General features: G+C 36.7%; 3 protein-coding genes and 1 pseudogene across 3 annotated transcripts; all 4 read left to right on the top strand.

Moving 5' to 3' along the window:
* Window positions 1-227: 227 nt before the first annotated feature.
* LOC18991633 (NAC domain-containing protein 17) lies at window positions 228-3,184 on the top strand. The gene is made up of 4 exons (XM_006396018.2): window positions 228-554; window positions 1,168-1,748; window positions 1,860-2,424; window positions 2,647-3,184. The coding sequence occupies exons 1-4, from the start codon at window positions 362-364 to the stop codon at window positions 3,015-3,017; spliced, it is 1,710 nt and encodes a 569-aa protein (XP_006396080.1). The 5' UTR covers window positions 228-361; the 3' UTR covers window positions 3,018-3,184.
* Window positions 3,185-4,107: 923 nt separating this feature from the next.
* Window positions 4,108-7,000, top strand: LOC18991632 (uncharacterized oxidoreductase At4g09670). Its single transcript, XM_006396017.2, has 2 exons — window positions 4,108-4,658; window positions 6,223-7,000. The coding sequence occupies exons 1-2, from the start codon at window positions 4,185-4,187 to the stop codon at window positions 6,811-6,813; spliced, it is 1,065 nt and encodes a 354-aa protein (XP_006396079.1). The 5' UTR covers window positions 4,108-4,184; the 3' UTR covers window positions 6,814-7,000.
* A 2,402-nt stretch (window positions 7,001-9,402) lies between these two features.
* On the top strand, window positions 9,403-11,906 carry LOC18991631 (putative pumilio homolog 10). The gene is made up of 6 exons (XM_024153212.1): window positions 9,403-9,478; window positions 9,560-10,496; window positions 10,956-11,118; window positions 11,216-11,379; window positions 11,473-11,722; window positions 11,802-11,906. Exons 1-6 carry the CDS (start codon window positions 9,403-9,405, stop codon window positions 11,904-11,906), a joined length of 1,695 nt encoding a protein of 564 aa, XP_024008980.1.
* Window positions 11,907-14,986: 3,080 nt separating this feature from the next.
* On the top strand, window positions 14,987-24,030 carry LOC112084168 (annotated as a pseudogene).
* Window positions 24,031-24,330: the final 300 nt, after the last annotated feature.

Raw genomic sequence — 24,330 nt, 5'->3', positions numbered from 1 at the left:
TATTATCTTGTATATAATTTATTGTTTTAGAGAAAAAACATCAAGGTGAGCAGTATCTTCTTCTTCACGTCAACCACAAATCCAATTTACATGACAAATTAAATAAAAAAAAATACATAAATAATAATTACAGGCCTATCGATATAATGGGCTTGAAACAAGCATATTTTGAGCCCAAGACGAAATGACTGCGAAGTAGCAGAGAAAAGCTGAGAGATCAGATTAGCCAACCAAATCTCTCTTCTGAGTTAGGGATCTTCTCAGAGTTTTTTCTTCTCGTTGACCCGATCGATATTTGTTTTTTTTTTGGGGTCGCAGAGGATTTTTTTAACAAGTGATCGGCTCCGATTTCTCTACGTTGATGGCGGATTCTTCTTCTCCTGCAGATTCGTGTTTCAAAGGAGGAAAATTTAGCGCACCAGGGTTTCGATTCCATCCCACCGATGAGGAGCTGGTGATGTATTATCTCAAGAGGAAGATCTGTAAAAAAAGGCTTAGAGTCAATGTCATCGGCGTTGTTGATGTTTACAAAATGGATCCTGAGGCATTGCCTGGTAAATTTTCCATTTCCCTTTAGGCTTTTATAGATTTAGAATTTCGTTGTAGCTTGATTTTGATCATCACATATAGTTATCGGGTTTAGATTTTGTCCTGATCAAATTTGAGATCATTTACGCTTCAATTGATTCTTCATTTTGTATGTTTTCAACGTTTTCTTAGGCTAAATAGATTTAGGTTTCGTTGGTTTTTGTTGTAGCTTGATTTTGATCATCACAGATAGTTACTGGGTTTATGTCAAAATTCTGATTTGAGATCATTTACATTTCAAGTGATTCTTCATTTTGTATGTTTTCTTAGGCTCAATAGGTTTCGTTGGTTTTTGTTGTAGCTTGATTTTGTTCATCACAGATAGTGACTGGGTTTATGCCAAAATTCTGATTTGAGATCATTTACGCTTCAATTGAATCTTCATTTTGTATGTTTTCTTAGGCTAAATAGATTTAGGTTTCGATGGTTTTTGTTGTAGCTTGATTCTGATCATCACAGATAGTTACGGGGTTTATGTCAAAATTCTGATTTGAGATCATTTACGCTTCAATTGATTCTTCATTTTGTTTATTTTCTCAGTCTTATTGAAACATCCGTGTGTGTGTGTTGTTGACACAGGACAATCGGTGTTGAAGACGGGAGATAGACAGTGGTTCTATTTCACTCCAAGGAACAGGAAGTATCCAAACGCAGCTAGATCAGGCAGAGGCACCGCGACTGGGTATTGGAAAGCTACAGGGAAAGATCGAATCATCGTGTACAACTCGAGACCGGTTGGGCTCAAAAAGACTCTTGTTTTCTATAGAGGCCGTGCGCCTAACGGCGAGCGCACCGACTGGGTGATGCACGAGTACACGATGGATGAAGAAGAGCTCATGAGATGCAAGAACGTCAAGGACTATTATGCTCTTTATAAGCTGTTCAAGAAAAGTGGGGCTGGACCCAAGAATGGTGAAGAGTATGGTGCTCCTTTTCAAGAAGAAGATTGGGTTGATGATGATAATGAAGATGGGAATGAAGTTGCTGTACCAGAGGAGCCTGTTGTTCGTTATGAGGATCCTCGTCGTGCTGATGGTGGTAGAATTTTCAATCCTGTTAATATTCGGTTAGATGATATCGAGGAGCTTCTCAGAGAAATCCCAGATGCACCTGGGGTTCCTCAAAGATGTATTAATGGCCTTGCTGCTAGTATTCCACAGGTCAGTTTCTTCTCTCTTTAAATGAGGAAGATTACTACCATTCTATTAGATTAGGGCTCATTTCACCTGTTCATTTTATTATGACCTTACTCATAGTTATTTTATTTGCAGGTTAATAGTGAAGAAGAGCTGCAGAGCACGTTGGTGAATGATTCTGCTAAAGTGTTTCTTCAACCCCAGGAAACCGGAGAGTTTTTGCCAAACGGCCTCCCATACAAAAGACCCTCAAGTTTTGAGTCTATTGAGGTCACGTCAGCTCCCAAGAACGCTCTGGTGTTTGAGAAGGAGGATTACATTGAAATGGATGATCTTCTGATCCCTGAACTCAGAGCTTCTGAAACTGAGAAACCCGCACAGTTCTTGAATCATGGTGAATATGGAGACTTTAATGACTTTGACCAATTGTTCCATGACGTTTCCATGTCTTTGGATATGGAACCTATTGTTCAAGAAACTTCTACAGGTCCCTCGTTTTTAGCTGACATCTCATCTGACCAGAAACAGCAATTCGTTTATCAACAGTTCCAGGACCAGAACCCCGAGAACCAGCTGAACAACATCATGGATCCTAGCTTAAATCAGTTCACTGACGATATGTGGTTTAACGCTGATGATCAAGCTATTCTCTTTGATCAGCCACAATCTATTTCTGGAGCATTGGCTTCACCCTCATCAGGTACTTAGACTCATGCTCGTCTCAGAACATTCACCTTTGTTGTATGTCAAGTTATTTCCCAACTAAGCACGAATATATGTTCTGCATTTGTCTTTGACTTGAACTAAGATGTATATATGATACTCTGCTTTTTGTTGCTTAACAAAACCTCTTGTTATGATGATCTTTAAACGTCATAGCCTAAGCCTTTCCGCTGATACTTTGTAAATACTATTTGCTTAGGTGTGATTCCCGGTTCCACAAATCCAACTGTGAGTATAAATCCCCAAGACCAGGAGGGCGGAAACGATGGTGGAACAAGCCCGTTCTCATCGGCTCTGTGGGCATTTATGGATTCAATACCTTCAACGCCAGCCTCTGCGTGTGAAGGTCCTCTTAATCGAACCTATGTGCGTATGTCTAGCTTCAGCCGCATCAGGTTCAGTGGAAAGGCTAATGGAACGCCAGTTACTGCTACTACTACTAGTACCATAGCTAAGAAGCAGAGCAGAAACAGAGGCTTTCTTCTGTTATCAGTTGTGGGTGCCTTGTGTGCCATCTTCTGGCTGTTCATAGCCACAGTTCGAGTCTCGGGGAGACCCGTCATCTCGTGAAAGGTGGTTCTTCGTGAACTAAAAGATTCTTAATTATAAGTAAGTTAGAAGATAACATGATCCACGCTAGTTAGTGGTCATGGGATTATTGACCTATTCTAATATATATATATATGAGTCTTTGAATATGTACAGAGTTTGAAAGAGTAAAGAATTCTGTTCGCTTATCGATTGTTCAATGCTTTTTGTTTGGATCGCTATTCACACAGTCTCACAAGATACGTTTCCAGAATCAACAGTCTTAAAGCTAGGTAAGGTAAAGAGACTTTCTGGTTTGCATATAATCTTTGAAGAGGTACTGTGAATCGTTAATCGAAACTCGTGTATTCATCGTTGTCGAACTCGGTTGGGCTTTGACGAAGCAAGCTTCAGGCTTAAGCTTTTCGGTGATCGTCTCTGTCTTGACGACGGTTATTGCGATCCCGATTCCGGTTTGAGGAAACATCACTGAGGAAAGAGAGTATGATCCGTAGGAATCTGCAACCTTGAGAAACTAGAGAGCAGATTCCGACAACGCAACCAGCCGTAGTTTCCTCTGTTCTACTCATGTAGTTATCTATCTCTTTCTTCACTTATCGCTTAAGGCGGAGGCGCCGCTTCTCTTTAATGAAATTTCTAGTCGCCGACTAAAAAAAACAAACAAAACAAAAACAAAATGACTTTGATTTTCTCTCGACCTACAAAAATAGGAAAATAATTATCTTTTTCCTTGACGACAAAAAAAAAATTATGTTTTTCCTTTCTCGTCAACTCTTTTTGTATTATTCGAAAAAAAAAACAAGTTCATTTTGGACTACAAATGCTATTGTATCATTTGCTGCTACTTAAGAACAAACAATTTTTTTGTCTTTTGACGACATATTATTAAATAAAAATGTTCTGTGTTATGCTAAATAAATAATAAAGATTAATATGCTAAATAATTTCTAGATCCATCCTGGTATGGAAAAAAATGTCATGTCTTAATAATCTAACAAAAAGAATTGCCTAGAGATCATAATTAATTTAAATATAGAAATTAGCCTGGCAAACAAAAAAAAATGCTTAACACCAACTCCTTTAGATATAACTTACTAAAACTGTTGACCAAAACTATATAGAGAGATGACCAAGATTTGACTTTCGCCTCCCATCTCTCGCCGAAAAACAAAAAGAACTCAAGCAAAAATGGCCACCGGCGATAACCAGATCCGTATCGGACTGCTAAGCAGCTCAAACATCGTCCGCAAAGTCTCTCGAGCCATCAATCTAGCTCCAAACGCTACAATCACAGCCATAGCCAGCATCTCCATCTCAATCGAAGAAGCGAGATCGTTCGCCAAATCTAACGGTTTTTCTCCGACGGCGAAGATCCACTGCTCATACGAGTCGCTTCTAGAAGATCCCGAAGTCGACGCCGTCTACTTTCCGATCCCGGCCAGCCTCCACGTCGAGTGGGCTGTACGCGCCGCCGGAAAGGGGAAACACGTGCTGATTGATAAGCCCGTTGGATTGAATGTTTCCGAGTTTGATCAGATCGTTGAGGCTTGTGAGGCTAATGGGATTCAGTTTATGGATGGGACTCAGTGGATGCATAATCCAAGGACGGCTAAGATTCAGGAGTTCTTGACCGATCCTGTGAGATTTGGCCAGCTCAAAACCGTGAGTTTGTGTCGTCGATCTCAAATTTTTCAATCGTTGTTTCTTGATATTGAATATAGAAACGATGATGGTTATGTGTAGGAGGAAACATTTTGCTGTAGGAATTTAGTTAAACTGATAAACAGATTTTGATGATATTTCCCATAACAGGATTGATCTGAAATTGAAATTGGTAATTGCTATTTGCTACACGATGATTCTTTTGGCTAGGCTGCGAATTCGGTTTGTTCGGGTCTTTCCGGTTCGGTTAGTTTGGTTAGTAGGATAGTAGGATAGTTGCTTCAGGAAAATTCTACGGCTATTTCGGTTTGTTCGGGTTTTTCCGGTTCGGGTAGTTCTGTTAGCAGAGTGTTTTACTTGTAGAAAAGTCCACCGAAAATAACCGAATGAAACTTCGGTTTGTGTAGTTCGGGTATATTCTACCGAATTGAACCGAATCTTCCGTTTTTTTCCTGTTAAATTCGAGTAATTTCGGATTAATTCGGTTAGTTTGGTTTTTGGTTCTGGTTTATAAATCTATATTTGGTATGGCTCAGTATAATTTGGTATATTTTGGTAAATTTCGGTTAAGAAAAATAAGAACCGATCATTTCGATAGCGTCGAACTGAAAAACAAATGGATGTTATAGTGTTATCGATCGATTTATAGCTCATAACCGAACTTGAATCAGAACTGAAAACTTTGGTTCCGTTCCAAAATCTTTGGTTTAATTCGGTTAGTACAGTTTTTTGGTTAAAAACTTTAAATATATTCTCTGTATAGTTCAGTATAATTCGGTATAGATTGATATATATATATATATATATCGGTTAGAAAAAATTAGAAGAAAATTACCAAATGGGTTCGATATCGCCGAACCAAAAATCGAATGGATTTTATAATGTTGTCGATCGGTTCAGAGCTAAAACCAAAAACAGAAAACGTTGGTTTGGTTTGGTTAAGTATTGCTGGCCTAATTTGGTTTTCATTTGGATAGAAAACTATCCTGTAAAAGTTTGGTGATCTTTAGACCAGCTCCATCAGCCTCTCTTTTCCATTTTTTAGCCCAGTATCCTAGACAAATTTAATTAATAATAAATTAAAAACTCAAAAAATGTGACAGATCGATCCTTCAGTAAAGGGCGCAGGAGACGGTTACGTTGGTGACGTGGAGTAAGGCTATTGGTCGTTCAATTTTTGTGAGATTGAATTTCTTTTTTGTTAAAAATTCATTTCTTCGCTATCGGGAAAAGAAACCCGAGTCTCTCTCTTACCACACATCACCTTTTCAAAAAAAATTAATAAAAAATTTTAAGGAGACTTAAGCTGAATTACACTACTGAGCTGCTCTTAGGATTTGTAAATGAGCTTTTCCTTTTTCCAATTTATGTTTTCAGGTGCAAGTAATATAATGTTGTCGTTCAGTTCAGAGCTAAAACCAAAAACGGAAAACGTTGGTTTGGTTTGGTTAATTATTGCTGACCTAATTTTCATTTGGATAGAAAACTATCCTATTATGTAAAAGTTTAGTGATCTTTAGGGACTTGTAAATGAGCTTTTCCTTTTTCCAATTTATGTTTTCAGGTGCACAGTTGTTTCTCATTTGCAGCAAACGAAAACTTCCTTAAAAACGACATCCGTGTAAAGCCTGGTCTCGACGGACTTGGTGCACTCGGAGACGCCGGATGGTACACAATCCAATCAACTCTTCTCGCCAACAACTTCAAACTTCCAAAAACCGTGACCGCCTTGCCCGGTCCTGTCCTAAACGATGCAGGGATCGTTCTCTCTTGTGGCGCATTGCTCGAATGGGAAAAAGAGATAACCGCAACAATCTACTGCTCTTTCTTGGCTAATCTAACCATGGAGATAACCGCGATCGGTACGAAAGGTACTCTCCGCGTACACGACTTTGTTATCCCGTTTCAAGAAACCGAGGCCTCGTTTAGTACAAGTAGCAAAGATTGTTTCAGTGAGCACAAAGTCGTGACTGAGTTTATACAAGAGGCGTGTATGGTGATAGAGTTTGCTCGGTTAGTTGGTGAAATCAAGAACAGAGGAGCTAAACCGGATGGGTTTTGGGTTAGTATTAGCCGGAAGACGCAGCTTCTTGTTGATGCTGTGAAAGAGTCGATTGATAATAACCTTGAACCTGTTTTTCTCTCAGGCCGGTGATTGAAGAAAGTACTCAAAGATCAGGTTTTGTGTGTCGATACTTTTATAAAATAGAATATGATTAACTGAATGTCATTGTCCTACTAATCCTTATAGAAAAAAAAAAATACAATAGAGAATTCCAATAGGCTATGATAAATAAAATATTATCAAGTGATATGTGGAAATGGCAATCCGATTACCAAAAGAAAAATGTTGTTTCTGACTAACAATCATTCATTTATAGTTTCTATTTATTGTATTTTCATATTTTCTTTTTTTAAAGTGCTGCTTAAAATTTCTGCACGTAGATTAAGAGAAATCATTAAAAGTTTTGGTTTTCTCAAAAGCTAAAACATCATTGTTATCTATCTAAACATTCAACCAATGATAAAAATTTACAGAATATAAATAAGCAAAAACTAATTTAGTTTACATTGAAAGTTGAAAAACAATGAAAAGACTAAGACTTCTGCATTGAAAATTGAAATCAAATTAACTAAAGAAAATTAATTAATTTTGCATTGAAAGTTAAGAAAATCAGATAATGAAAATATTTTTTTTTTCAAAATAAATGATTAGTGTGCATTGAAAATTGAAAAATAATTCATTTAAAATAACTATTTAATTTTGCATTGAAATTTGAAAATATCAGATAATTTGGAAAAAAATTAGAGAACACAAATCTTAGCATTACTCTATAGCTTATAATGGGTTAACTCTCACATGAAATAATCAGCAAAAATAAAAGAAATAATTGGCTAACTCCTACAAGCACTAACGCATGTTTTAGTGAGCACAAAGTCATGACCGAGTTTACACAAGAGGCGTGATTGGTGATAGAGTTCGCTCGGTGAGTCTTGGAGAGATCAAGAACAGAGGAGCTAAACCGGATGGGTTTTGGGTTAGCATTAACCGAAAGACGCAGCTGCTTGTTGATACCGTTAGAGGTGAGTAGGTGACTGAATAAAGTGCTCGAAGATCAGATTTTGTCTTGTGTCGATGCTTTTTAATAAACAGAATAATTGAATTATATATCACGATCCTACGGATCCTGATAGAAACAAAAAAAAATACATTAGAAAATATCAATCAAAATATTAAGTGATATGTGGAAAATAGGAGTAAGATTTCAAAAGAAATATGTTATTCCTGAGTCCTGACTTCTGACTAACAATCATTTCTAGTTTCTATTTTATTGTATTTTAATATTTTTTTCACTATAAATAATGTTTAAATTTTGTAAGAAGAATTTCGTTCAAACTAAAACATCATTATTGTCTATTTAAACACAATGCAATTAATGATAAAATAATTTACAAAAATATAGATGGATAACAACAATTGAAATTAATTAATTTTGTATTGAAAATTGAAAAATTATTAAAAGAATTTATTATTTTGAATTGAAATTAAATACTTTATAATTTGAAATTAAAAATTTTCTAAAACATCACTTATGATTAGTTTTGCATTGAAACTTGAACAAAACTAATTAATTTTACATTAAAATAGAAAATATCAGATAATTTAAAATAAAATATTTACTAATACATCATATAATGATTAAAAACACATAAATTTTGGCTCTTTTGGCACTACTTTCTAGCTTATAATGGATTCAGAGAAAAAGGGTAAATTTGTAAATATATTTTTTCCATGCCGTGAAAGAATCGATTGATAAAAAAATCTTGAATCTATTTTCTGTCAGACTGGTGATTGAAGAAAACTGCTCACATATCTCATTTTCTTGTGTCGTTCTTTTTTTAATATATAGAATAGGATTGATCGAATTATATAAAACGATCCTACTGATTTTAAAGACCAAAAAATAACAAAAGAAAATCTATTATCAATCGACTATATTGATAAATATTAAGTGATACGTCAAAATGAGAATTCAAAATAAAGATTTTTTTTGTCAAAAAGTTAATTTTAGTTAATTATATTTCAAATTTCTTTTATTTTTTAGCGACACTGTTTTAAACAAAAAATATTTCAAAATAAATGATGTTTTCAACTTTCAATATAAAATTAATTAGTTTTTTTATTAATTGACTTTGACTATTTGCTTTGTATTATTTACTAATATAACTGTATTTAAGTAGATAATAAATGATGTTTAGAAAATAAAACAAATATTAAATGACTGTGTGAACAACCTTAACTATCATCTATTTCGTTAAAGATAAAGAAGGACAAAACTGCAAATATTGAAACAAAAATGAAATAATCAAAACAAAGAAAACGGACAAAACTGTAAATATTTTAATTTTCTTCCGCAGGTTAAAAAAAAAAAGCAAAAAAAAGCATTGTTCAGGACTTCAGGCTCTGCTGCGTATTAATGGCGAATGTGACTGAAAAACGACAAAAGAGACAAGCCAGCCTTGGACGTGCGTCCGTACATTCTCTCGCAGAGAACAACATTCTCTCTCTCTCTCTCGCACTCTCTCTAACCATTTCTTGTTATATCACCTGCAACCTCTCTCTCTCCGTATTGTTCCCTTGGTTTTATTCACACACACACACCCTCTCTACATATTTGAATCTTCGTCTTCCTCATCTTCTTCTTCTTCGTTATCGCTTCTACTACTCTTCTTCATATCGACAATGTTTGACGACAAATTTATGGGTTTTGGAGGTTTTCATCATCACGGTGATTTCAACATACAGAGAGCCGATTCCGATCGTCGTCTCCCTGATGGGTCTCTACAGAATCTCGACGCAAACCCATTTCTGAAGAATCAGAGTTGTGATTTTAACATACAACGACCTTATTCCGATCGTCGTCTCCCTGATGGGTTTTTACAGAATCTCGACACAAACCCATTTCTCAAAAACCAGAGCTACAACAATAGCGATATGGTGGATAATGGTCTGGATTTGTGTAAAAAGCTTAACAAAATGGGTATCTCCTGTGACATGAGTATCTGGAGCAGACCCGACCCGGTTGATTTCGGGTCTAGAAGAACTCTCCATGGGTTTTCTTCTGGATTCGATCGGAATCTGTGTGGAGGAGGAGCTTCTAACATTTCCTCTGGTTTTCTTCGAAAGAGCTCCTCTCATGGACTTTCTCAGGGAGAGCTTAGATTGCTTGGCTTTCAAGACTCTTTTAACCCCAACGGATTTAGAGAGATGATGACTCAGAAGAATCAAAGAGATTTTCTCTTCGACCATATGAACCGACCCATCAAGCGTTCTTCTCCTTGTATTAGAGCCGTCTCTCTCGGCAACGACGCATTTATGGGCTCGTTGATGTTTGAGGGAAATAGGGTTTCTCGTGCCCTAAACACCATGGAAGCTTCTTATCCAGAGGTCTCTCTTGGGAAAGATGCGTTGATGTTTGAGGCAAATAGGGTTTCTCGTGCTCTAGACGCCATGGAAGGTCCTAAAGCTTGTTATCCAGAGAATAGATTACCTTTGGATCTAGCCTCCATGGTTAACATCTACGGATCTGTGAACTTAATGGCCAAAGACCAGATTGGTTGCAGGGTTTTGCAGAAATTGGTCGATGAAAGAAAGATTCTTGCTGCTATATTCTTTGAAACCATTGACCATGTCGTTGAACTTTCCATGGATCCTTTTGGGAATTACATCGTCCAAAAGCTGTTGCTTGTGTGTGACGAGGAACAAAGGACGCTGATTATGAGTGTGTTAACCTCAAATCCAGTGGAGCTCATCAAAATCTGTCTCAACAATTATGGGTAATAAGTTTTAAATTTTCTTTCTATCAATTTTAGTTCTATTGCTGCTAATTTGGTAACAGAAACAGAGCTTGTGTCAACTTCTCTGCGTCATTAATTTTAGTCAACAAATTTAAAATATCACAAATCCCCACTGGCCACTAGTCCACGAGTTTTCATTAGAGATTAAGACATTTCATCTTTTGTAGATTAGGATGTAATCTTTCTTGTTTTTTGAGAAAGATGAAATCTTTACTTTTTAGGGAAATATTTGAAATCTCTGCACAGTTTGGTATAAGGTATAGACATAAAAGAAGGCAATATTTGGTAGAAAAGGATGTAACTTTTTGCTATTTTTGGACAAACCAAAACTGCAAGCATTAAGAAGCAATAGAAAAGAAAAAAGCTGAGACCTTTGGCCAAAAAGCCTAGAAATCTGCTCTATCTTATCTCTGTTTTCTGTGTTTTGAAATGAAACAGGACACGGGTTGTCCAGAAGATGATAGAAACGGTGAAAACAAAACAGCAGATCGGGATGATAAAGTCAGGTCTTAAATCGGAATTTGTTGCTCTTGCTAAAGATTTGAATGGGTACCATGTGATTCAGACTTGCTTGGATTCTCTTGGTCCTAACGACAAAAAGGTTGTTGTTTAATGTCACATAATCTCCATCTTCTATTTAATCACTTTTCTTTTAAGCTCTCATTATTTCTCAAATGTTATGAAAATCTGGTGTTCAGTTTGTCTTGGAAGCTGCTACGAAGTACTGTGCTGAGATAGCAACTCATCGCCACGGATGTTTTGTGCTTCAATGCTGCGTTTCAAACTCTCTTGGAGAGCAACGTGAGAGACTAGTCGATGAGATATCAAGAAACTCACGTCACCTCTCTCAAGATCCTTTCGGGTAAAATTAATCGTGGCTCTAGCTAGACTTGATATGATTTGGTATTATTGTGAAAAAACTCTGCTTATGTATGGTTTATGGGAATCGTTCCAGGAACTATGTGGTGCAGTTTCTGATAGAACAAAAAGTATCTTCAGTGAAGTTACTGATTCAGTTTAGAATGCATTACGCCGAGCTAGCGACTCAGAAATTCAGTAGCCATGTGATGGAGAAATGTCTTAGGCAATATCCTCAGAGTCGAGCTGAGATTGTCCGGGAGCTTCTATCTGTTCCAAACTTTGAACATATCTTGCAAGATCCTTACGGAAACTACGTTATCCAAACTGCTCTCTCTGTAACCAAGGTCAGTTTCCAAAATCTAACATAAACAACTATACAACAAAACGCAATCAAATTGATATGTGTGTTTGGGGTTGAAACAGGGTCACGTTCGTGCGAGGTTGGTGGAGAAAGTGAGTAGGTTTGGGATCCTAAAGTGGAGTCCTTATTGCAAGAAGATATTCTCCAGGACCTTCTTGAAGAAGTGAATAAACGAAAATGTTGTTTGTGTGTTTCAAGATCGGATAGGCCTTAGAGGAAAAGAAACTTCCCTTTTGGTTTTAAGGAAGTGTCTTTGATTAGTAACAAAAATGTTGTTGTTTAGTGTTTCAGTATCGGATGAGACACTGCCCTTCTTTTTCTTGGTCGGTCTCTTTTTTTTTTTTTTTTTCTTCGGTAGTGACACCAGGAAAAATGTTCTTTCTGACTAGCAATCATTTCTAGTTTTATATTTTCATATTTTCTTTTTTTATTAGAAGTGATGTTTTATGTTTTTGCACACTAATTAAGAAGTATCATTTAAACTTTGGGGTTTTGTAAAAGTTAAAATATCATTGTTATCTATTAACATGATGCAACCAATATAATAATTTACATAATATAAATGGATAAAATTATAAAAAAAACTAACTTATTTTTGATCAGAAAATTGAAAAACAAGTAAAAATTTGCACTGAAACAGCAAACTTTATCTGTTGTTTCAAGCCATTACACTTTATATATTCCTTCTATTCCAAAATATAAGTTATTTTAGGTGCTTGCACATATATTAAAAAAACATAATATTTTATTTATTTATTTTATCTCTTATTCTTTTATTAAAAAAAACACTATTTAATTTTTTACTCTTTTATTAATACATTACCACAATAGGATTAAAACTCGAATATTTTTTAATTATGCATTACAAATCAAAAATGATTTATATTTTGATTCAAAAAAATAGATCATAAAAGGACTTATATTTTAAAACAAAAAGAATATAACAAACAAACTTTTTAAAGAACAAAATCAATTTCACAACTCAAAAAATAATAATCGTATTACTTATATCTGATTAATTATGTCTCCGGAGGAAACATGTTGAGGTAGGAGTTTAGTGAAACTAATAAACAGATTTGTTTGATGATATTTCTAAAACAGGAATTTAGTGAAATTGATGATAATTGCTTCACGTTGAGTATTTGGACATCTTGCTACATCAATTCATGGGTTATGGTCGAAAGTTTGACGTTTGTGTAAATCGTATCATCTTTCATTAGAAAAGTGTGATGATGGTTTCAAACGCCAAATTATTTTTGCTTTTGCGGTTATAATTAACAAATTAAAGTAACCTTTTTAAGGCACTAAAAGCTTGGTTTTGTTTAGTTTTGTAAGACACTATGTATTGCCCAATGTGAAAATAGACGTATCCATTCGATACTTGCAAGACCATCACTATGAGAACGAATAGTGCAGTAAAAGCGAAAGTGTGAAACTATAAACTATGATCTTGTATAAGTTATGTTTAAAACGTTTTAGTTATAAAAAAGGATAGATAACCAATGATATCCAAATATCTTTACACAATTATGCTAAATTGCATCATTTGTATGTGAGAAGGAAGAACGTCAATGATCAGAACAATCAAGTCAAACAAAGTGAGCTGGATTAAGTGAAGAGAAGGAGAAGTGTTCAAGATTGGGAAATATAAATAAAGGATGATATATTTTGTATCTTCTTTATGTTTTATCTGAGTTTGTTATAGAATGTTATAAGCTCAAAGGAATCGTTATGAGATTCTTGTTCAAGTTATTATGAAACTCTGATATTTTCTTGTAAATATTTCTAGATTCAATACAAATACAAAGAACTCACATCAATTTTTTATCATTAGTATGCTGAAACTCGATGAATCTAGCATACACTACAAAAAAAAGTCCTCATTGATAGCACAATGTAATAGCACGGTTTGCGGAAATGCTATGAATTTGTGATTGTAATTATTATATATATATTATAGCATTTGATAAACGCTATGATATTATTTCTCTAAGCGGAAAACTAAAATCACTTATTCCGCCAAACACTTAGCACAAAATATTACTTTTCTCGGGTAAACCTCATTTCTCCTTTTCATCTTACCTTTCTATCGAAAAACCCTAAGATCTCCGACCCAAATCTCTCAGACCAGCTCCCTTCACCAGCCACAAATTAAACTCGCCGCCGACACCGGTGAAGCTAGCCGCGACCAGAAAACCCTTTCGTCGGCCCTAAATTTGCCCATCGCTCTCCATATCCATATCAAATCGAAGGCATGTCTTCTTCTTTTCTCAGCTGTTTTCATTCATTTTTTTTTCTGGTTGAAATCGATTCTTTCATGCATATCGCTTATCTTAATGGGATTTCTGGTTACTTTGGTTGTCTGATAGAATCGAAATTAGGGTTTGAGTGATTCGATTTTAGCAAAGTTTTAAATGTTTATGTGATTTGATTTAGGTGTTTAGAACAATTTCGGAAGAACTGCTGATTATTCGTGATTACAACTTCATAAGTTCTATGTAACTTGTGATGCATCTTTCCAATTTTAATTTTTTGTTGTTATGTATATGCAATTTCATATAGTTGTGCTTATATTATTATCCTAAACTTCCGATGCATTACTTCTATTCAGTTAGATTGTTTTTAAAACACTGCAAACTAGATATTGTAAATTGTTGTGTTTCATGTTTATGAATAATGGATACTCAAGCTGTAATTTTTATTTTTGCAAGTATTGTCGAGAACAATAATGGAAACTTGAAGATTTTGCTTGAATCTTATCAGCCGACAGGTTAGCACCATCTTCTTGTAGACTCTTAAAATAGATTCCCTTAAGTAGTATAATATCTTGGTGTTGTTTGTTTGGATTGGTGATTTATGATTGATTGATTTTAAATATGCGGATATGTGTTAGACATATTTTTGTAACCTATTTAAAAAAGATTTATTGAGGATGTTTATATTGAGTTTGTTTCTAAATCTGAGTTATTTGTTTAACGATATGAATATTGCCTGGTCTTTCATTCTCTCTGATATCCTCCATATGTCACTATAGGTCACTTTAGGTTTATAAATTATAATGGTGGACAAGACTTGGGTGCATCTGTGCAGGTAATAAATCCACTTATGTAAATTAGGTTTCAGTTGGGGTTCGGATAGTTTAATAGTTTCTTTTTTCTTGATTCTACTACAGAGAGCTGATCCTGCATATGAGAGGGGGGCTTCAAATTTTGTATGAGATGTGTCTGCAACTTTGGGTGACATTGACATGATCATATGTCCTTGCAACGAGTGTCGCAATATAGATCGTCACCCTGGTAGTGTAGTAGTTGATCACCTCGTTACTAAGGGAATGGATGAGGCTTACAAGATGCGCACTGATTGGTTTCATCATGGGGAATTGAACTCAGTGGTTGAAAGTGATAGCAAAGCTAGTCAGTGGAATGAAGAAATTTATGGGTTATATCAAGCTGCTGAATATCAAGATGAAGAGTTTTCTGGTAAGGCTGACCTGCTTGAGATCGCAGAGGAAGAAGACAAGAAAGAAGACGAGTTCTTGGCAAAGATTGCTGACGCCAAGACACCTTTATATTCCAAAGTGCGTTAATCATAGCAAGCTATCAGCTATTGTATCCCTGTTCCGACACCAGACAAAGAATGGCTGGTCTAACAAGAGCTTCAATGATCTACTGGAGACAGTGTCGGAGATGTTACCAGATGATAACGTGCTACACACCTCACTGTATGATGTCAAGAAATTTTTTTAAATCCTTTGATATGGGGTACCAGAAGATTCACGCATGTGTCAACGACTGCTGCTTATTCAGAAAGAAATACAAGAAGCTGGAGAGTTGTCCAAAATGCAAGGCTTCACGATGGAAGACCAACATGCACACCGGTGAGATAAAGAAATGTGTCCCGCAGAAAGTGTTAAGGTAGTTTCCCTTAATCCCACGGCTGAAGAGGTTGTTTAGATCTGAGGAAATGGCTACAAATTAAAGGTGTCATTCTAGTAATAAGAGTAGTGATGGAAAACTCCGGCATCCTGTGGATTCAGTTACTTGGGAACAGATGAATGACAGATATCCTTCCTTTGCAGCCGAAGATAGGAACTTAAGGCTTGGACTTTCTACTGATGGGTTTAACCCATTTAACATGAATAATACAAGGTATAGCTGCTGGCCTGTTTTGTTAGTAAATTACAATTCACCACCTGACTTATGCATGAAGAAGGAGAACATCATGCTCACGTTGTTGATTCCTGGTCTTCAAACAGTCTGGTAATAGTATAGATGTTTATTTAGAACCCCTGATAGAAGATCTAAGTCATCTGTGGAACGAAGGGGAGTTAACCTATGATGCATTCAGTAAATCTACTTTCACACTTAAGGCAATGCTGCTTTGGACAATTAGTAATTTCCCAGCCTACGGAAATCTTGCAAGCTGTAAAGTAAAGGGTAAAATGGGATGTCCGGTGTATGGGAAAAATACTGATTGTAAATGGTTGAAGTTCAATAGAAAACACATCTATATGGGTCACAGAAAAGGTCTGCCACCAAGAAATATTGGTTCGATGGTAAAGCTGAACATGGGAGAAGGGGAAGAATATTGTATGGACAGGAAGTTTCACGAAACCTACGAAATTTCAGAAATGAGTTTGGAAATTATTCCCGATCTGCTGGCAAGAGAATAAGGACTGAATGCGCTGCATCAGGATCTGATAGCAAAGATGCCTCCAGTGAATCCGAGGAAGAGGAAGAGGAAGAAGACAACGTGGATGAGGAGGAGTTAACAAGATGGAAGAAAAGGTCGATATTCTTCAAGTTACCTTATTGGGAGGTATGTTCTACTATCATCTGACTATTACATCTTTTCAAGTAACATTTGTATGACTTTTGTTTTGTGTTTGTCTGTTAGGAACTGCCGGTTAGGCATAACATAGATGTTATGCACGTGGAGAGAAAGATGGCTGCAAGCATTGTATCTACGTTGTTGCATTGTGGTAAGTCAAAAGATGGTCTTCAAGCTCAAAAAGACCTGGAGGACCTTGGTATTAGGAAGGAACTGCATCCGAAATCTCAAGGAAAAAGAACATACCTTCCAGCAGCACCGTGGACTTTATCCAAAACAGAGAAGAAAAAATTTTGTAGGCGACTTTTCGACTTCAAAGGCCCATATGGGTATTGCTCAAACATATCAAGAGGAGTCTCATTAGATGACTGCAAGGTCACAGGTCTAAAATCACACGACTACCACGTCTTAATGCAGCAGCTTCTTTCGGTTGCACTCAGAGGCATATTACCTAAAGGTCCAAGAACAACAATTACCTGTTTGTGCTCATTGTTCAATCACTTGTGTCAACGAGTGATTGATAAAGAAAAGATTTTGTTACTGGAAACGGAGGTTGTGGAGACTATCTGCATGTTTGAAAGATTTTTCCCTCCAAGTTTTTTTTGATTTAATGGTGCACTTGACAGTTCATTTAGGAAGGAAAGCCAGGTTAGGTGGACCAGTCCATTTTCGATGGATGTACCCATTTGAGAGGTAATTAGTTTAATATGAATGCATACTGTTTGTTTTGATAATGACGGTTATGTTGCTATTCTAAATGCGATTCACACTTTTCAGATATATGAAGGTCCTGAAAGATTTTGTTAGAAACCCTGCAAGACCAGAAGGGTGTATTGCGGAGTCATATCTGGCTGAAGAATGCATTCATTTCTGCAATATATTTTTGAAGAAGACCACGAAAGTACCGGAGAAACAAGTTCGAAACACTGAAATGAGAATAACTCCATCTTAGAAGGTCGTCCATTATCTGCAGGCACTCTGTTAGTCTTACTGAAACGGAGATGAAAATAGCCCATCTAGCTGTAATCCAGAATATGGCTGCAGTGGAACCATATGTCGAGTAAGTTCATCAGTTTTTGATTTATTAATTATCATTAACATGTATGAACAATGGTCTGATTGTTTTGCGAATGATCTATTTCAAGTGAGCACTTGCAGTTTCTACAAGACACAAATGGGAGATGCAGACGAGATGCATCAACGTTAGGGAGTATGCATACACAGAATTTTGCATCTTGGCTTAAAAAAAAAGACTAGTTTAAACTTACACTCCTTTTTTTGGTTTCCGTAATTGTCTAAACGCATACTGTTATTTGACTTGTCTGTTTATTTTCTCGTAGTTACCACTTGATTCAGACGACCACGGGGAAACACTGAAGTGGTTGGCATATGGTCCACGCTCTTCTGCAAGGTCTTACACAGGGTATATAGTCAACGGCCAGAGGTTTCAGACAATATCAGTTGATAAAAAAAGTCAGAATAGTGGGGTTTTGTATGAAGCCACGGCAATCTGTAGATCTAGTGCGAGAGACACCTCTCAAGTTGTGGATATAGTTTCTTACTACGGCAGATTAACAGATATTATATTGCTGGACTACAATGTCTTCTACGTTACTTTATTTAGATGTCAGTGGGCAGTAAAGGGTAATGGAGTGAAAGAAGAAGACGGATTCACTCTGGTTAATGTGAACCATAGTCAACTATCTTTCTTGCGAGATCCATTCATTATAGCATCGCAAGCAATGCAAATTTTTACTCGAGAGAAGATGAGACATCAAGTTGGCATGTTGTTATGAGAGGGCCATCTAGAAGATACAATAAGGAAGATTATCAAGATGGAAATGCAGATATTGGGCCGTTGCCATCAACTGTCGACATGGAAGTTGATTTGGATGAAGCTGATGATGCGAGAAATGATTGTGAAGGAATCTATGTCTGAATATGATGAAGTAGAAAGTTTTTGTTGTGATGTCTGATTAGATTATTTGTTGTCTGTTTGTTGACTGATTTCTCATCTTGTCTTTCTCTGCTCGTTTTGTTGATTTTGATGATATGTTTTCTTGTACTGCTTTAAGTTAAATGAACTTCTTTAACTCTGTAGGTTTCATTTGTTTCAGGTAAGCTGTAATGGGACGTCCAAAGATCAAGCGAGGTAGAAAACCAAAGAAGAAGGATAATGAGGCCTACAAGGGACTCCAATTACGTGATGAGGAGTCAGAACATGTCCTACAATCATCGGGTGAGGAGGCTGAACAAGTCTAAGAGCATTTACAAGACCAAGATCAGGCTTTGGAAGAACCATCACAGTTAGACAGAGAACCAGTGATTGCAAGAACATCGATGAATTCGCAATTCGACGAAGGTATCGTCAAACCAGCGAGAGAACTACGAGAGTGTGGAGTTTTTGCACGGCGGATTGAAGAGATTATGTGAAGCAAAAGCCCAGACTGAGTCACGGATCTCAGCAATGGATGAAAATTGAACACGATGCTGGCCATGATGGAAAAGTTTTCTTCAGGAGTGAGCGATGGCGGACCGCGAAATTCCGATAGACCGGAGACGTTACAGGCACAATTTCAGGTACGATCTCCTCAACTGAAACAAAACTGAAGTGAAATACCGTTAGGTTATCGATCTGAGATTTGAATATTGCAAATAGAGAGAGTATGCTTAAAAAAATTGAGATGCCAAGCTTTGAAGGTACACAACCATACGAGTGGATTACATATGTTGAGCATTTCTTCTATGTTGGTCGATATGCTGAAGAAGAAAAACTAGATCTGGTTGCTTTGAGTCTAACGGGGAAAGTCATGAAATTGTTTGGTTGGGAGGTTCAACGATATGGATTCAAAAATTGGAAGGAGTTCAAAGAGAAGCTGCTGTTGAGATTTGCAGAATCAATATATGAAGAATCAGAGAATAGATTACTCTCCATCAAACATACGGGGTCGGTGAGTGACTATGTTTCTGAATTTGAAGAGCTTTCTGGCCTTGTTTCCGGATTAGATGATCGATACCTCATCAAGATCTTCTACAAAGGATTAAGCCAAGAAATGCAATAGGTGATTCGTTTGAAAGAACCTCAAGGGTTACAAGCACATATTGTAGCAACATTAATTAAGAATGGAAACAAGCACTTTCTGTAAGGTGTTAGAGGGGTCTACAAATGCTGAATATCGACAATCTAAGATGAGATTACCTCTTAAGAGTTCATCAACCTACAACAATAATAAAATCATTGCGACAAAGGATAGTAGAGGAAGTAATTCCAGTTGGAGTGGGCAACATAAGAGTCAACAAAGTGCTATGACTGGAAATCAAACCAAAGACATGCTGATGAATTTCAAACCGGATTTGAGACCAAGAGAGTGGTATTCTGATTTACAACTGGATGTCATGTGCAAAGAAGGATTATGATTTAAGTGTAGAGCAAAATGGTCCAGATCTCATGCACCGGAGTGTCCTAACCGTGAATTAAAGATATTGACAGTCATTAATGGCTATGATATGGAAGTTTTGGGGGAGGAAGACGAGGATCAACAAGATGAACAAGTCTTGGTGGTTCAAGAATTGATGGTACTGTCATTAAATTTGTTTCTGGGCGTTTACTCTCCTAAAACAACCAAACTTCATGAAAAAATTAGAAAACCTGAGGTGATAGTCATGCTCGATAATGAATCATCTCACAATTTTATTTCTTCTGAGATTGTGAACAAGCTACGATTGAAAGTTTGTGCAAACAGTAGCTTGGACGTGTTGTTAGACAATAGAGTGGCAATCAAAGGCATGTGAATTTGCCAGGCTGTCAAGTTTCAATTGTCAGATACTAACTTCACGTCAGACTTTATCTCGCTAGAATTGGGTATGGTCAGTGTTCTATTGGGTGTCCAATGGTTAGAGACTTTGGGAAAATGTGAGATTGATTGGAAAAAACAAGAAATGTCTTTCATGCATGAAGACAGAAGGGTGACCTTATATGGTGATCCATCTCTCCATTACCCTACTCTATCATTGAGATCTCGATTCTCTGTTAGGGCTTTGGTAAAAAAGGAAGTTGAAGGACTTATACCAAACACAGTAGATTCATCTATAGAAAATCCAAAGATACCACCGGAGATTGCTTCAGTGTTGGATCAGTTCAAAACGTTTTTTCACTTCCAACCAGGCTACCTCCATTTCGTGGTAAAGACCATACTATTAATCTACTATCAGGCGTTTCAGCTATTTCAGTGAGACTTTATCGTTACCCACATGCTAGTAAGGTGGTGATGGAGCAAATGGTGAATGATATGTTAGCCTCAGGAGTGATCAGACCAAGTACGAGTCCATTCTCTAGTCTTTTACTGTTGGTAAGAAAGAAAGACTCTTCTTGGAGATTCTTCATAGATTATAGAGCATTAAACAAAACTACGGTTCCAGATCGATTTCCAATTCCAGTCATCAGTCAGTTACTGGACGAGCTCAATGGAGCTACTGTATTTTCGAAATTGGACATTTGCTCTGGATACTATCAAATAAGAATGAAGGAATCTGATATCGAAAAGATAGATTTTCGAACCATAGAAAGACACTATGAGTGTCTGGTTATGCCTTTTGGGCTAACAAATGCACCTGCCACGTTTCAAGCCCTTATGATCTCAATTTTCAATAACTTGTTGCGAGACTTCGTACTAGTATTTTTCGATGATGTTTTGGTCTTCAGCTAGAGTTTATCTGATCATGTTGAACATCTCAAGACTGTACTGAAAGTGTTTGAAGAACAACAACTGTTTTCTAATCAGAAAAAATGTTTATTTGGCCAAACTCAAGTTGAATACTTAGGTCATTTTATCTCAAAGGATGGAGTAGCTACAGATGCAACTAAAACAACAACAATGAAGCAGTAGCCGACACCAAAAACAGTGAAACAGTTGTGTGGATTTATCAGGTTAACAAGATATTATATGCGTTTTGTGAGGAATTATGGAAGTATAGTTAAACCATTGATGGAGTTGCTAAAAAAGGATCAATTTTCCTGGTCAGAATAAGCACAACAAGCATTTGATAACCTTAAAGAAGCTATGGTTTCAGCACCTATAGTAGCCTTACCGGATTTTGAGAAGGTGTTTATCATCGAGTCGGATGCCTCAGGGTTTGGTTTGGGAGAGATATTGATGCAAGATCGTCGACCCATATCATTTTTCAGTCATGGGTTAACAGCAAGAGAACAACTAAAACCAGCATACGAACGTGAATTAATGGCGATTGTGATGGCTGTTCAAAGTGGAGACACTATTTGTTAGGCTGAATATTTGTGGTACATACCGATCAGAGGAGTTTGAAGTTTTTACTGAAATAAAAGGAAGTAAACATGGAGTACCAGAAATGGCTGACCATACTTTTGGGATTTGAATTCGAGAATTTTTACAAACTGGGTTGTGAAAACAAGGCTGTAGATGGACTGTCGAGGATTAAAATGGGTACTAATACATCAATGTGTTCAGTGCTGCTAGCACTAACGATTCCAGCAATTATACAGTTGCAAGATTTGTATCGAGAAATTGAGGGTGACTTGAATATTCAAGAGATCATGAACAATATTTCAGCGGGTAAATCAGTGAATCCGAATTACAAGTTGGTTGATGGTAAGCTATGGTACAAACGCCGATTGGTTATTCCAAAAACATCAATCTTTGTTGGTGGTGTACTCCGCACCTCCGATTTAGCCCGATATAAACTAAGATCGGCCCAATTGATCCCGATTTACGATGGTTCATATCCGAAGAATACTCGACCCATTAACAGCCTCCAGACTTCTAAAGCCGAATATCTGATTTTCGCGGAATATTTCCTAATTTTATCTGCAAAAAAGAAATTCCTAGAATATAATTCCCCGAAAAAAAAAGGAAGTTGTTCTTATCTACTCCGGGAAATAAGGAAATCTGCAATATCAAGTTCAGAAAGAAAAAGAAAAGCGACCTGCTTTAACACCTATAAATACAAGAGCTCTACATTGAGACGAGGAGAATTCAACATCGACAACTCCACAGAAAACCTAGAACACATTCTTCTTATTATTCCCTTTGTAATATGAACTACAAATGGCTTGATCCCTACTTTAGGGTACGTAGGCAGCTCAAATTGAATTCAGCTATAAAATCAATAAAAATCTTGTGTGATACTCGGTATCAACAATCTTCATTCCACTTATTCTTCAGGAATTTCATGATGGATATGTAGGAGGACATTCGGGTGTGTTGAAGACAATTAAAAGGTTTCAATCAACATTTCATTGGGAAGGCTTATACCAAAGGGTCTAGAAGTATGTTGCAGAATGTGAAATTTTCCAAACACTCAAGTATTCCACTCTATCTCTTGCAGGGTTGCTGCAACCACTGCCAATTCCAGCAAGAGTATGGGATGAGTTGTCCATGGATTTCATTGAAGGCCTTCCTTCATCACAAGGAATGAATGTGATTATGGTGGTAGTAGATAGATTGAGTAAGTATGATCACTTTGTGGGGCTCAAACATCCATTTACGGCTTCTGATGTGGCGCATAAGTTCATGACCAAGATTGTCAAACTTTATGGCTTTCCACAATCGATTGTGTCAGACATAGATCATGTGTTCTTAAGTAGTTTCTGGAAGGAGCTGTTTCGTGCTGCAGAGACTAAATTCAAGTACAACACTGTATTTCATCCGCAAACGGATGGTCAAACAGAGGTGTTAAATCGTTTCCTCATAACCTACCTCAGATGCTTCGCTTCATGACGACCTCGAACATGGTTTGAAATTCTTTTCTGGGCAGAGTTATGGTATAATACCTCTTACCGTACCGCTCTGAAAGATTCTCCATTTAAGGTGGTTTACGGTCGAGCACCACTGTCTATTGTACGTTTTGAGACTGGCTCGACGTCTAACTTTGATTTGGAGATATTGTTGAAAGAACGAGATGAGATATTATGTTATATCAAGCTGCATTTGGAGAAGGCTCAACAAATCATGTAAACTAGTGCAAGTAAACATAGGCGTGATGTGGTGTTTACAATTAATGATTGAGTATTTTTGAAGCTAAAACCGTACAGACAACAAACAATAGTGCGTAAATTCTGTCAAAAGTTGGCTGCCCAAATATTTTGGTCCTTACAAGATAGTGGAAAAGATAGGAAATGCGGCTTGTCGCTTGAAATTACCTGTGGAATCTAAAACCCATCTGGTATTTTATGTTTCCCAACTCAAGGCTGTGGTGGGTAAGGATCACACAGTTCAGCCTCTTCCTTCTACAAGTTTTGACTTTGATGAGCAGGTGTTAGAACCGGAAGACGTGTTAGAAACTCGTTATATACCTACCGGAGATGTGGAATGGTTGATTCATTGGAAAAGAGCTCGATCACATGATGATATTTGGGTTAATTCACAAGAATTTTGCAAGCAATTTTCACACCACAAGTTTGAGGGCAAGCTTGCTCTTAATGATTGATAAGTTGCATCATGTGTATGTGAGAAGGAAGAAAGTCAATGATCAGAACAATCAAGTCAAACAAAGTGAAGGAGATGAACTGACAAGTGAGGAGCTGGATTAAATGAAGAGAAAGAGAAGTGTTCAAGATCAGGAGATATAAATAGAGGATGAGATATTTTGTATCTTCTTTATGCTTTATTCGAGGTTGTTGTAGAGCGTTATGAGCTCAGATGAATCATTATGAAATTCTTGTTCAAATTGTTATGAGATTCTTGTTCAAGTCGTTATAAATTACTTGTTTTTAATAATTTTTTTGAA

The sequence above is a fragment of the Eutrema salsugineum genome, unplaced genomic scaffold, assembly GCF_000478725.1.
Source record: "Eutrema salsugineum unplaced genomic scaffold, Eutsalg1_0 scaffold_5, whole genome shotgun sequence".
In the NCBI taxonomy this organism is placed as follows: domain Eukaryota; kingdom Viridiplantae; phylum Streptophyta; class Magnoliopsida; order Brassicales; family Brassicaceae; genus Eutrema; species Eutrema salsugineum.
Note: the sequence above shows the minus strand (reverse complement) of the source record. Positions and strands in the feature narration are given on the sequence as shown.

Excerpts from the sequence above, each read along its gene's own strand:
- LOC18991633 (XM_006396018.2), top strand. The coding sequence starts at position 362 with ATGGCGGATTCTTCTTCTCCTGCAGATTCGTGTTTCAAAGGAGGAAAA. Across the intron at positions 555-1,167 it reads GGATCCTGAGGCATTGCCTG|GACAATCGGTGTTGAAGACG; the intron begins GTAAATTTTCCA and ends TTGTTGACACAG. Across the intron at positions 2,425-2,646 it reads ATTGGCTTCACCCTCATCAG|GTGTGATTCCCGGTTCCACA; the intron begins GTACTTAGACTC and ends CTATTTGCTTAG.
- LOC18991631 (XM_024153212.1), top strand. The coding sequence starts at position 9,403 with ATGTTTGACGACAAATTTATGGGTTTTGGAGGTTTTCATCATCACGGT. Across the intron at positions 10,497-10,955 it reads ATCTGTCTCAACAATTATGG|GACACGGGTTGTCCAGAAGA; the intron begins GTAATAAGTTTT and ends GAAATGAAACAG. Across the intron at positions 11,119-11,215 it reads TTGGTCCTAACGACAAAAAG|TTTGTCTTGGAAGCTGCTAC; the intron begins GTTGTTGTTTAA and ends TCTGGTGTTCAG.
- LOC18991632 (XM_006396017.2), top strand. The coding sequence starts at position 4,185 with ATGGCCACCGGCGATAACCAGATCCGTATCGGACTGCTAAGCAGCTCA. Across the intron at positions 4,659-6,222 it reads GATTTGGCCAGCTCAAAACC|GTGCACAGTTGTTTCTCATT; the intron begins GTGAGTTTGTGT and ends TTATGTTTTCAG.